A 14,796-nucleotide genomic window follows, 5' to 3' on the forward strand; every position below is an offset into this window, starting at 1 on the left:
TTAAATCAAGTGATAAGTTAAGTTGGAGTATTGTTAGTTTAGAAATTATTTATGATTATAAGTTCTGAAATTTGTTTAGTAAACTGTGTTAGTTTAGTTTGATTAATGGAAGTCTAGTTCTAGTTATATCGAATTATAAGTTATCTAATGGAGTTATCTATTCGATAAGAGGTTGTCATCTAGATTGAAAGGATGTTTTATATTAAGAGTAATAAGAAAAGATAATTGATATTACTTGAATTAGTTTAAAGCAAGTAGATGAGAAATACTTATTATTAGTTAGTAATTAAAGAATTAAAATGTTATGAGTTCAGAGGCGATTTATCTTTTGTGAATCTAATGTTAATGGGAAGTTGTTAAACCTTAAATGATATTCATGTTATCAATCTGAATTGTTGTTCGAGTTCATCGTTAATTATGTTATAGAAGTCCTGGTTTTTGACTTAAATGATCTTTCTTAGTGTTTAAAGGCGACTTGAGTAACATATTGATATAGTAATGAAATATGTTATTGATTTTGTTTATGCGATACATGAAAGTTGTTTTCATGTTGTTGATGGAAGTTCACTGAATTGTGGAAGGTGGCATACCTAATATATAATTAGAATTCTAATTGTACGTTATCATTTTGTTAAAGTATATACTATATTAATAAGTTGATTGATGTGGTAAGTGTGTGATAGTGTTCTACTTATAGCTAAATGTTCTAGCATTGGTGTCTATAAATAAAAGATTAGTTATATGAAAATCTGATTAGAGTTATCAATGATACTATGGGGAAGAATAGTTTGAGTAGACTGTTTAAATCGGTAACCTAATTAATAACCTCACATGAAGTCAAAGAGGGGATTAACTAATTACTATAATAATATGAAGAGTATGAAAGTTAGATTACTTAGATATGGATTAGATTAGTGATGATGTGTTTGATAAAGTATTTTAATTGGTTAACTATAAATAGAATAATATAATAAAGTGATGTTGATTGATTAGAATTCGGAGGACTAAGTTGGTTACTTTAAGATTACTTAAGTAAGTGCAAGTTTGTGTATTACTTTAAAGTAATTTGAGTTATAATCAAATGACTTCTAATTACAAGGGAGGTTGACTCACTATACTAAGTAAGAATATGATCCACTAATGGTTGTTATTGGAATCGAACTTATGAGAAGACATGACCCATATTCGATTAGGTCTAATCGACCTTTGTTTCATGAATCTCGAGTTGTGGAATCTACGCTAACTCTCATTAGTTAATTCTAAGAGAGAGACATAGGAATAGTAGGTGTTGCCAAGACTTGATATCGAATACTATTATCAAGATGAATATAGATTGATAAGTATGAAAAGAGAAGTAGTATGAACTATCTATACGCAAAAGTATGTGATGTGTGGAATCGAGTTAGTAACTCTCGCTAGTTAATTCTAGCTGAGAGACCTATTGTCACTATGGTTGTGTATTTTACAGAATATGATTGGTTACTTGTGTGGTAAGTATGTTTTGTAATTGTAATTGAGTTGAATCGAAATGCATAACTATACTAATTAACCTCGAAATACTTAAGCGATTATAACTCTCTAAGAAGAAGCCTTACTTGTTCAATGATTGTCAAGGATTACTATAACTATGAAATAGTTCTAAGAATGACGATTGAGTTATGAACGATAATCGAAAGGAATCTGAAAGGGGAAAGTAGCCTCGTCTGAGTCGACGGATGAGGTGACATGAACAGTGCCCCATGGACTGTGAACCTTGGGGCCCCACAGGGAAAACTGCCCATTGCTCTGTGGGGCGATAATTGGGCGATACATCAGGTAATGTGAAACCTGTGGATGGCTGATGAAATCAGCGGAAAATGTACTCCGGACTAGTCGCGGTTATTGGCCAAAAGTAAAGTGAATGGTTGGGTGACGACCCCCACTGTCGGAGTGTAAGCTTTGTCTCCTCCGCCGCGTTCTCTTTCCCCCTGGTTAAAAGGAATGTTATTTCAAAGTATGAAAGTTATATCGATAATGGATTCCCGATAAGGAATCGTATCGTGGTAAGTTGTTTCGATATCGGATTCCCGATAAGGAATCATATCAGGTAAGTAATGAATGTTTATTCAGTATATGAATATGAATATCGATATTGGTTTCCTGATAAGGAGGCATATCATGGTAAGTGATACTAATGTTGGATTCCCGATAAGGAATCGTATATGATTATGTGGATTCCCGATAAGGAATCGTCATCGTGAAAGTTGTTATGATATTTATTATCTGATAAGAGGTTGTTTATAGGGTATAAGAAAGTGAATGATAGAGCATGAAAGCATAAATGAGAATTCCCATTAAGGAATCGACTAAAGGTAATAAAGAATATTGTTTATATCAAAGTTGGTGACCTCAAATTCCTATTAGGGAATCGTGGTAAGTTGAAAGGTCGACTAAATGAGAATATAGAAACATGTCAGTGTTAAGAGTCAGAGTCACCTTATTATGTTTGTTAACATGTGATTGATAATGTATTATGAAACGTGGAGTTGGAAATGTAATATGTATGTTCAACAAGAATATTGTTGCTAAGCATGCTATGATTGATATGATTGTTGAACTTATGTTGACTGCTGAGTCGTTTTCAAGTAAAAAAAGCCACCAAAGCATGTGTTATTCTTATTTACGGGTTTAGTACTCAGCTTTGCTGATGTGAGTACGTTGTTTTGTCATTTCTGTGGCCTGTCACTTGGTGGGTGGCAGTATCTTATATGTTTCAGGTTGAAGCCGTGAGTTATTCTTTTGCAAGCTGAAGCGGATACGAGATGGTGCAGTATTATATTTGTTATTGAAGTGAGGACGCTCCACTTGTAATAGTTAAATCGTTTATTTTCTATAATGTATTTTCTTCATTTAAGAACCGTTAGCTAGTGCTCCTGATTCTATGTTGGTTGTTGCTCCGTGAAAGCGTTGAGGTTGATGAGCTTTGGGATTTGGAAATATTTTATAAATTGAAATTGCAACAGGTTCATATTATTTCTCGCTTTAGCGTTGTCCTATTTTCAAAGGAAACTATGCCGGATTTTCTGTAGAAATTCATGGGAATAGAGTCTGAGAATCAGAGCATAGTTATAATAGTTAATATATTTGAATAGAGTTGGGAATTGAGTTCCATACTCTCCGATATAGTTCGGTGAGTGTGATGGTAATAGTTCGGGTTATCTCGACCAGAGTCTCTTTCGCTGTGCTTAATCCTCTGTAAGCTGGTCGGGAAAATCCGGGTTGTTACACATGTGCTCTAAAATATTAGTTGCATTTTGCTGTATATGATATGATGCATTGTGTCAATATAATAATGGACCTTGTGTTTTGCGTTTCTAAACGAAACTGCTACTTCATTGTGTCAATTATGATGCATTGTGCTCTAAAATATTAGTTGCATTTTGCTGTATATGATATGATGCATTGTGTCAATTATGATGCATTGTGTCAATGAAGGTGAACATTAGAGTTATAGGTTTATTTGATAAGAGTTAAAATTATAGTTATAGCATCATTAGAGTTATAGGTTTATTTGATAAGAGTTATAGGAATTACTAATTAGAGTTGTAGGAAATTCATATTTTGCAGACTAATGTTCACCTTCTAATTAGAGTTGTAGTAGTATTTAATAAGAGTTATACGAATTACTAATTAGAGTTATAGGGGTATTTTGAGTAGTCATAAGAGTTAAAATTATAGTTGTAGCATAATTTGGTATGTACGTCTTAATTAGAGTTATAGGTTTATTTGATAAGAGTTATAGGAATTACTAATTAGAGTTATAGGAAATTCATATTTTGCAAACTAATGTTCACCTTCTAATTAGAGTTGTAGTAGTATTTGATAAGAGTTATACGAATTACTAATTAGAGTTATAGGGGTACTTTGAGTAGTCATATATAAGAGTTATAATTATAGTTATAGCATTATTTGGTATGTACGTCTTAATTAGAGTTATAGGTTTATTTGATAAGAGTTATAGGAATTACTAATTAGAGTTATAGGAAATTCATATTTTGCAAACTAATGTTCACCTTCTAATTAGAGTTGTAGTAGTATTTAATAAGAGTTATACGAATTACTAATTAGAGTTATAGGGGTATTTTGAGTAGTCATAAGAGTTAAAATTATAGTTATAGCATTATTTGGTATGTACGTCTTAATTAGAGTTATAGGTTTATTTGATAAGAGTTATAGGAATTACTAATTAGAGTTATATGAAATTCATATTTTGCAAACTAATGTTCACCTTCTAATTAGAGTTGTAGTAGTATTTAATAATAGTTATAACATTATTTGGTATGTACATCTTAATTATAGTTATAGCATTATTTAGTATGTACGTCTTAATTAGAGTGTATGTACCTTCTAAGAGTTAAAATTATAGTTATAGCATTATTTGGTATGTACGTCTTAATTAGAGTTATAGGTTTATTTATAAGAGTTATAGGAATTACTAATTAGAGTTATATGATTATTTGACATGTAATAATAGATATAATTATAGTTATGGCATTTCTTGTTATGTACGTTCTAATTAGAGTTATAGGAATATTTGATTAGAGTTATATGAATTAATAATTAGAGTTACATGAGTATTTGACTAGTGATAAGAGTTCCAATTATAGTTATGGCATTACTAATTACATAGCAAGACTTCTTTACAGTTAGTGAGTAGTTAGAGTTATATGAAATAATTATTACAGTTATAGACACTCTTGATTAGAGTTATAGGAATTTATGTGTGCAATACTTTGAATTTTAAATCGTTGACTTACAGTTTATACCTATTTAATATGCAGAGGCAGGAACTAGTAACTCTACGCAAAGCATAAACATTGCCTCATTAAATCTGTCTACACCACCTAAGAAAAGTACGAACATCACCCCATGCGGAGAACATGAGTTCACTCGAGTTGTTCCAGCAGAATTAATTCCTAAAGTTGGGCAGATATTCGACAGTCTTAAAGATGCAATAGACTTTTATAATATATATGCTGTGGCATGTGGATTTGATACTAGAATGTCTACCGAGACTCGAGCAAAGGATGGCACTATTGTATTCAAATACATTTTGTGTAACAAGCAAGGAGTGAAGGCAGTGGCTGCAGCAAATCACACAACTAATATTGAGTCGATTGAGCCAATTTCCCCAACTCAAAAGAGGAGGAGAAAACTTACACGGGTTGGTTGCAAAGCCAAGATTGTTTTCCGACTTCATGAGAAAAGGAAGTATCGAGTATGGTCTTTTCATGAAGGACATAACCACAAGCTACTAAGTCCTGAAGAAGGACAATTCCAAAAGTTGAAAAGAAATTTGACGATGTATCAAAAAAAAATGATAATTGATAACTCTAAACTCAACATTGGAGCAACAAAGACGTACCGAATGTATAAGGAGAAGGTTGGTGGTTATGAAAATGTTGGAGCAACTGTTGGCGACTTCAAAAACTTTGCACGGGATGTTAGAGCATACATTGGAGAACATGATGCTGATATGTTTATAAGCACCTTAAGTACACAAAAGGAGATGAATAGTGGATTTTTCTTTGACTATGTAGCTAATGCGAAAGAAGGTTTGCATAGAGTGTTTTGGGCCGATGCTTTGTGTAGGAGAAACTACTTTGCTTTTGGAGATGTTGTCTCGTTTGATGCTACGTATGGAACAAACATGTACAACTTGGTATTCTGCCCATTTACAGGGATTGACCATCATAAAAGATAATTCATATAACTCTTATGACTACTAAAATACTCTTGCAACTCTAATTAGTAATTCATGTAACTCTAATCAAATACTCTTGTAACTCTAATCAAATAATCTTGTAACTCTAATGAAATACTCTTGTAACTCTAATTAGTAATGCATATAACTCTAATGAAATACTCTTGTAACTCTAATTAGTAATGCATATAACTCTACTCATATACTCATGTAAAATAAATTTCTCAGTCTAGTCTATCTTTTATGTATCCCCGTCGTATATTTTAAGATTTTTTCCTTTCCTTTTCATAGGTCTCTGATTTTTGGCGCTGCTTTGACATCAAGAGAGAATGATAATTCTTTTGTGTGGGTTTTTGAAAAATTCAAACAAGCTATGGGCAATAAGGAACCAAACTTTATTATCACTGACCAGGATCCTGCAATGAAGAAAGCTTTCCCAAAAGTATTCAATGATGCACAACAAAAATTTTGCATGTGGCATATTATGGGTAAACTTACTGACAAGGTGGGGAAAGGGAAAGACATACAGATTACAAACTCAACTGATACAGAAGGCTTAGAAGAGTCGGAACCTAATGACATGGTGGGTATAGTTGAACGCAATAAAGAAAAAGATTTCCTCAAGAAGATAAATGCTTGTGTTTGGGATAAAGAATTAGAGCCACAAGAGTTTGTTGATAAGTGGAATGAAGTCATACAGTTATAGGAGTATTTGATTAGAGCTATATGCATTACTTCTTAGAGTTACAGGAGTATTTAACTAGTCATAAGAAGTCTAATTATAGTTATGGCATTACTTGTTACGTACGTTAGTATTTTATTAGGGTTATATAAATTACTAATTAGAGTTATATGGGTGTTCTTAATAATAATAAAAGAATTAGAGCTAAAAACCCTTTCCTAAAAAAAATAAAATAGAAAAGGAAAAGAATAGAAACAAGACATTCAGTTAAAGAGCTTAGAATTAGAAGTAGACTTCTAACTATATTTCGAAGACCAAACTATGGCATAGCATGAAAGAGTTGTAAATGTTATTCTATGAGCAATAATCAAGAATCCCTCTACAAAAGTGGAAAAAAAATACTTGTAAATATGTGAGAAATAGCACATGAATTATATGTTTACTCTACACCTTTAAACGAGCTGTTTCTTTCCGTATATATATTGTCTTGTTCCTTGTAAATCATCCACAATTTGTCTCGAATAGAAGCCTTTATCTCATTGAACTCATCTCATGAATCTTTTGGATGATCTCCTTCCTAATATTATTGATATCACACAAAACAAGGGCTGCACAGATTTCAGCTCTCATTGTACGCCTTATCTTGGCGTTGTTAAGCTGAGACTCAAATATTTCTCCATCATAGTTCAACATGTGAACCATTGCAAAAACACCACAATCTAAGGTGGGCTTACTTGTTTGCCATGGAAACTTGACATTAATGATATCATATGAAACTAAATCAGCAGCCAATGGATGCTCAAATCTATCCAAATAATCACTCATGTTATAGCGCTGCAAAAAAAAAAAAAAATAACTATAGAGAAAAATAACCAACCAATAAAGCTTAAAAGTATTAAAAACAAATAAGAACAAAAGACCTATAAATATTGTAAATCTTACTATACTAATGGCAAGCTTCTTGAAGTGAGAATCATCCCAATTTCCATAGACTCTATTATCCGGATAATCCACTCTTTTTTGTATGAAGTTGATCACAACAATAAAGTAGTGTTCCATATACAAGAGTGGAATGAATATCTGCGACCCACAAATTGAACAAGTTGAGTTATTAGATAAATAAATATAAAAAAGAACATTATAAAAAAAAGTACGAAAGACATACCAAATCAACATTATGAAGATCACATTTGACTTTGTTACATGAGATCCAAATATCCCATGAAGAAAATAGCTCACTCAATAATGCAACATCTTCAGTTTCTCTTTTCTCCGTAATATTTATCAAAGGACCCTAAAAATATCACATAAAACTTGTCAAATAAACCTATAACTCTAATTAGTAATTCCTATAACTCTTATCAAATAAACCTATAACTCTAATTAAGACGTACATACCAATTAATGCTATAACTATAATTATAACTCTAATGACTACTCAAAATACCCCTATAACTCTAATTAGTAATTCGTATAACTCTTATTAAATACTACTACAACTCTAATTAGAAGGTGAACATTAGTTTGCAAAATATGAAATTCTTATAACTTTAATTAGTAATTCCTATAACTCTTATCAAATAAACCTATAACTCTAATTAAGACGTACCTACCAAATAATGCTATAACTATAATTGAAAATGGACCAGTTATATGAATATGATGAATGAAAATGGACCAGTTATAGGAGCATCCATGATCTATTGAAATTCAATTTAGAAGACCTTTTTGACTAGTCATAAGATTTCAAAAGGATTTTAAAAGGAAAATATTGAAGAGATTACCACATGATTAAGGCCGAAAAATATGCGTCGAGGTGAAGAATCTTCGGTTGACTCCACATAGTTCATCAACAAACTCCAACCTCAATAACAGTTGTGGTGATCATTTCATTGGTTGCCAAACTTAAAAAATCCTCTCGCGTAACAAAGTGGTTTTCTCCAAAAGACGCAATAATTTGACTGTAAAAAGTATATATAGAAAGTTAACAAAAATAATATAAAATAAAGAAAAAATGAAGTATGATGTAGGTAATAATGTTTACCTCTGTGCCAAAGTTTCATTGTGATCTACCATACAATAATCAACTACATGTTTCCGGAAGGATGGCATGTATGATAATAGTGTTACATTTTGGCGCATAAATTTTGAAACCAAAGTGACAGGGACATTTTGAATCCCACAATTATATGTAGAACCAAGACCATCATTGTTGACATTATGGCTATTAGAAGATGTATGCAACCAAGACATTGGAGATCTAACGCAACCATCTCTCTCTTTGTTGATTTCGTCCACATGAGAACACGACTTAACACACTCATCTCCAATAATTGAAATGTCAACAAAGGATGGGGAAGAAACATCTGGACCCTTGGCACCAATTAATAACTCGTTTTCAGACTGAGAGAGTAATTGGAAAGTTGGCATATCATCAACAACTTTTTTCATAGCAGAATATAATCTGTGACATTATCGATATATACTTGCCATGCATCTTCATGAACAAAAGCCGGAGTTGGAGACAAAGTAGGAGAATCAGAAACATGTATATTATCTTTCCCTTTATTTTCTGCGTTATTGACATACTCTTTGCTTTTGACAATCGATCAATATAATGGGAAGACACAACGTCCAAGTCTCTTTTCATTAACAACAAAATCTCATGCAGGCCCTGTGAAAAGGAAAGGAAAAAACTTAAAATATATGAAGATACATATATGATAGACTAGACTGAGAAATTATAATTACAGGAGTATCTGATTAGAGTTATATACATTACTAATTAGAGTTACAAGAGTATTTGATTAGAGTTATATAAATTATTAATTAGAGTTACAGGAGTATTTAATTAGAGTTATATGAATTACTAATTAGAGTTACAGGAGTATTTGATTAGAGTTATATGAATTATTAATTAGAGTTACAGGAGTAGCACAATAGTCTTATACGTGCCAACTGCCAAGGCTTAGGCTTTTGACTCATTAGTGAAGGAATTGATGCTTACGATCTAATACTATTGGATAGTGAAGAATTTTATGCTTCCTTTCTTGTTCTCTTATCCAGCTTGTTCATCTACAACCAGGTAGGTTGACTTATTAGGAATTTGTAATAGTTGATGGATTACTTATTAAATATTGATAGTTGTACTTTTTCATTTTCATTAACAACAAAATCTCATGAAAGATAGGCTAGACTGAGAAATTATAGTTACAGGAGTATATGATTAGAGTTATATGCAATACTAATTAGAGTTACATGAGTATTTGATTAGATTTATATAAATTACTAATTAGAGTTACAGGAGTATTTGATTAGAGTTGTATGAATTTATAATAAGAGTTACACTAGTGCTAGCCCAAAATCTTCTACAAGACTCCCTCATACTAGATATGATAACATGTGTTACATTTCCGTTATAGACTTATAGTTGTATTTTTTTTTGTGAGGGGGACTTCTAGTTGTATTTAGTTAGTTTGGACGAAAATATCTAAACTATAATATTTATTTTCCAATAAATACATTTCATCTGCTGCAGGATATCATGAATAATGATTAAAAACATAATAGGATATCATGAAAAAGCAATAAAAATATATGATAAGAGTTATAGGAGGACATACATCTGTTGCAGTTTTATGTATCTCCTCGTCAGAAGGCAAGCTATCTGGAATCTCAAAGCTAATTACCTTCTTGCAGTGAGAAATATCAGCCAAACACTTCCTTTGGATATCCTGGACTGAAGGTACTGAATTACATCGAAGACGCGAAGAGAGATGACTCTCCAAATCCAAAATCCCATTCCCAAAACTTCCAGAACCTAACTCATCATGAATACGTTTTTGGAATTTTTCATCTGTCCAAAATTGAACAAGGGGGATCTCTAGGTAACGCCTGAGATTTGAAAATTAACCTATGGAAGTATATAATTTCTAACATGATAACACAACCTCCAAGATTAGCCAAACTATCTACATGATATTTCACAAATCCATTAGAAAGCTTCTCCAGCACATATGAGCACCAATCAAATTCTTTAATTTTACATACTTGAGAAACGACTTTTAAAAGTTTCAAATCCACTTTATTGTTCGACGTAGGAGCAAGAAACCTACCCATAGCATAAAGGACAAACAAACTTTTAAATTCATCTCCACCCGCCTGCATCTCATTCGATCGAATCTTAGCAGCTACATCCTTCAAAGAAATTCCTTGTCTGTCATCAACAACATCAAACTTAAATCGAAACTCTCTTTTTCAAGATATTATCAGATTCCTTAGATCCTCTACCAGTGGAAATCTCCTCAACCTCATAATCACCCATGGGAAGCAAAAAGACCTCATGCACATCAAACTTACTTACCACAAATTTATTCACCGCATCGATTCAAACACCCAACTGCCAGGATTAAAAGACTTTATTAAAAAAGGGATCATGGTAGTAGGACTTTGAGTCAAATGCAAACTGCAAAGACCTCCAAAACCAATGTCATTCACATCTTGAACTTGTTGCGAAGATAAGTCCTTTATAAGCTTTACCAACTCATTCGGTCTACATTGAGTAGACAACTCTGATGGCTTTTTTTTCTGTTTCGGTACATGTGATGTACTATCCTTTTTAAGTAATTTGGCCCCTTTCTTATCAACCAAATCCATACTTTGACATGCACTACGCTTACCGTTCACATTACCAACCTCGACAATGTTCATATCTACATACACATACATAAACTAATCACACATTCATACAACCAGAATTGAATATTCAAAACATAAAATATCGATTATAGTGGTACTCATATAATCATGTTTGCCACAGTTAAGAGTAACACATAGATAAAACACAAATTAAACCATCACTAAAACATCATGACATTAAGTAACCCCCACGTGTATACATCAATTATCATTTACGATTATGGCAACACTTGATTAGAGTTGTAGGATATAATAGTGAAGAAGTACACCAATACTTATTTAAAATTATAGAAATACTATTTAGAGTACTGACAACAATTAATTAGAAGTAGTAGGTAGTAGTATTTAAGAGTTAAGAGTTATAACAATGCTTGTTAAGAGTTATAGGATGTACAGATTAGAATTATGGCAATCCTCTTTAGAGTTATACGAATGAATAGTTAACTTTACAGAAATACCTATTAGAGTGATGCTAATACATGTTTAAAAGTTATAATCAATTATCATTAAGATGATTGATAATTACAAGCTCCAGAGAGTATATACAGGAGGTAAAAAAAAGTCTCAAGCTCCAAACTGGTAAAAGATTATACAAACAATGGTGAAGTAATTAATGCTAAGAATGTCAATATTGAATACAACACTAAACAAATTCAACGTCTATGTCAAAGTTATCGCTACCACCCATCAACAAGAGCTCCTCTTTCATCCTCTCTCTACATCGAACACAAAACACAAACCCCTGAAAATGCACACATCAACAAGGTGAACATTAACTATAATCTATAACTCTAAATAAGATGTACATACCAAATAATGCTATAACTGTAATTATAACTCTTATGACTACTCAAAATACCCCTGTAACTCTAATTAGTTGAATTTATACTGCTACAACTCTAATTATAAGGTGAACATTAGTTTGCAAAATATAAAATTCATATAACGCTAATCAAGAGTGTCTATAACTATAATAATTATTTCATATAACTCTAACTATTCACTACTATACTACTATTTGCAAATTCTATTCCATTTTTATATAAATAGGTAAAAGTTCTTCCTCAGCTCATGCACAATTCTTTGTTATTTCATCCATCACAAGATTCAACCATAAACATCTAACTTCTTATGCGCAGTACTATAATTCTATAAATATGAATATCCTTGAAGTACTTGGAGTAAATACACAGTATAATATCAAGTCAACACAAAAAGACGTCCCCCTTTTTCTTTTTGATAATTTGGCAATTTTCATTAGAAAACTTGTCATGAGGATGACAAGCAAATACAATTAAAACAGTACGTACATGAATAGAAGACACACAATAGTACAGTTCATGAGGATACAAGACAATGTTCCTTTATTCTAGGCTTTTAAATATACTACGAATTTAAAGAGTGACAATTTTTAGTGCATTACAATCTTTACTACGAAAGCAATACATGGGTGACGCCTCAAATGAAAATCAAAAGCAAAATCAAAAGCAAAATCATATTCTTTCCCTTCTGTTTATGTTATACTACTACTTTACCAGCTTGTTAGTCCTGTATTTTGTGGAAGTGAATCCTTTTTTTTCATCAAACTGGCATTTCAAAAAATTCTTTTTAATGCAATGTTTTGGCTCAGTTTGTGCATTTAACTTTGGTTAGTTCTAGTTTATTCATGAAGATTACTTGCTGTACTTTTTAGGATTTGGAATGGTATTAATGGAAGCATTTCTTCAAGCTGTTAGTCCTGTGTATACTACTTTTTAGGATTACTTGTTGTACCTTCTGTTTCTGTTATACTACTACTTTACCAGCTTGTCTACATCCTTCCAAATTCCTGCGACACACAAAAAAAAAAAAAACACCCAAAAAAGCTTCTTTTCACACCATTTTTACTCCCCCTCTTTTAATTTCTCCAAAGTTCTCATCTTTTTCATCAACAACAATGGCTACTCTTTCAGACATTGGAGTTTCAGCATTCATAACCATAATCACTGCTTTTGCTTTCTTACTTGCATTTGCTTTTCTCAGAATTCAACCCATTAATATCAAGATATCTTCTGTAATACTTTACACAAGGTTATATTGGACTAGGCAAAATCAGAAAGAAATAAAATGAAGTACTCAATTTAACGCAGTTCAGAGTTCAGACAAATTTTCAAACTATATAACTAAACCCACCAAAATCAAGTTCTTGAAAAAAAAATCAGAAAAAGAAATCGTAACTAAACTAAATGTCACGTTCTCGAAAATTAATCAGAAAGAAATCAAGTTCTCAAAATTTCCGCATAATTAATGTCAAGAAATCATAATCACAATTCTGAAAAAAATTCAAGAAGTAAACTAGAACGAAAAAAAAAAACTTACCTTTCTCTCCCATACTGTCTGCAACAATCAAACTAAATCGCTGAACTAATTGATTTTGGTGAATTGCAGAAGAAAATTTACTCGCTGAACTAGATAATCCAAGTTCGACCGTCGAACAGAGAGGAGTATTTGCAGAAAAAAACTTGGTGAAAATCGCTGAACAGAAGAAAATCGCTGAGCAAATAATTGTAGAAAAAAACTTGAAACCGTCGAACTAGTTGATTTTGGTGAATTGCAGAAGAAACTTGATGAACAAATTGCAGAAAATCGAAGTATTTGCAGAAGAACCAAACTTAAGAGTTGGGAGAGAGGAGAGGAGAGAGAGAGGATGAAAGAGGAGAGAGAAGAGAGATAGGGTCAGCGAGTTATGCGTAAGATTGATTAGGGTAATCCCTTTTTATTTTTAATCTTGACTGTTACATGTAACATGATCTAAGGGCTGTTATTCTTTCTCATTTCTCATGTAAAACCTCATTCTCACCTGAACTCAATTATTTATATATATATATATATATTTAGGCTCATGTGAGAATACCATAGTTATGTGAGAATACTTAATTATATGAGAATAAACCTCTGCCCTTGGATCATTCTAATCAAACGGCTCAAACAAATTCCAATTTAGTAAAAAACTTCCAACATACAGTAGCTCCACCTACTGTAGCAAAAAAAAAAAATCCTCCACCTACTGTAGCAAAAAAAATTCCTACATAAGCAAAAACCCACAATTTCGACCTCGAAGCTCAAACAAATTCCGATTTCGTAAAAAAAATTCCGACATACAAGCAATTTAGCGATTTCGTCCTCAATTGAAGCTCGGACAAGATCCAAAGTTCTCCATTGAAGCTCGAACGAGATTCAAACTGGTATTTTTTCGGATTTTTTTGGCTCCATTTTTTAGTTACATCTCAGATTTTAGGGTTTCAATTTCATAATTTGATGTTGTTACTTTGAAATTAAGCTATGAAAAATGTCATTCTCATTTTGCCTATTTGCTTTAGTTGTTTCCTTTTATTTCATTCTGGTATTGTTTCAGATTTTCTTGGCTCTATTTTTCAGTTACATTTCGGATTTTAGGGTTTCAATTTGATAATTTGATGTTGTTACTTTGAAATTAAGCTATGGAAAATGTCATTCTCATTTTGCCTATTTGCTTTAGTTGTTTCGTTTTATTTCATTTTGGATTTAGAACTTTGTAAGGTAAGAGTTGAAGTTCTCTAGACTTCCATATTTGTGGCGTAATATGGTGTTTATGTTTGTTGACTTGACTCCAATTTAAGCTAGTGGTTATGGGTGATGTACTTCTAAGCTAGTG

At 32.0% G+C, this 14,796-nt stretch overlaps 1 protein-coding gene across 1 annotated transcript in view; it reads left to right on the forward strand.

Annotated features, from left to right (window-relative positions):
* Positions 1-5,897, forward strand: part of LOC125492706 (protein FAR1-RELATED SEQUENCE 5-like) — a 7,402-nt gene extending 1,505 nt beyond the window's left edge. The window contains exon 2 of the mRNA XM_057391375.1: positions 4,821-5,897. Coding sequence (XP_057247358.1) covers positions 4,821-5,743 — 923 coding nt within the window. The 3' untranslated portion in view covers positions 5,744-5,897. The remainder of the gene's footprint in view (positions 1-4,820) is intronic.
* Positions 5,898-14,796: the final 8,899 nt, after the last annotated feature.

This window comes from Beta vulgaris, chromosome 8, assembly GCF_026745355.1.
Source record: "Beta vulgaris subsp. vulgaris cultivar EL10 chromosome 8, EL10.2, whole genome shotgun sequence".
NCBI lineage: Eukaryota > Viridiplantae > Streptophyta > Magnoliopsida > Caryophyllales > Amaranthaceae > Beta > Beta vulgaris.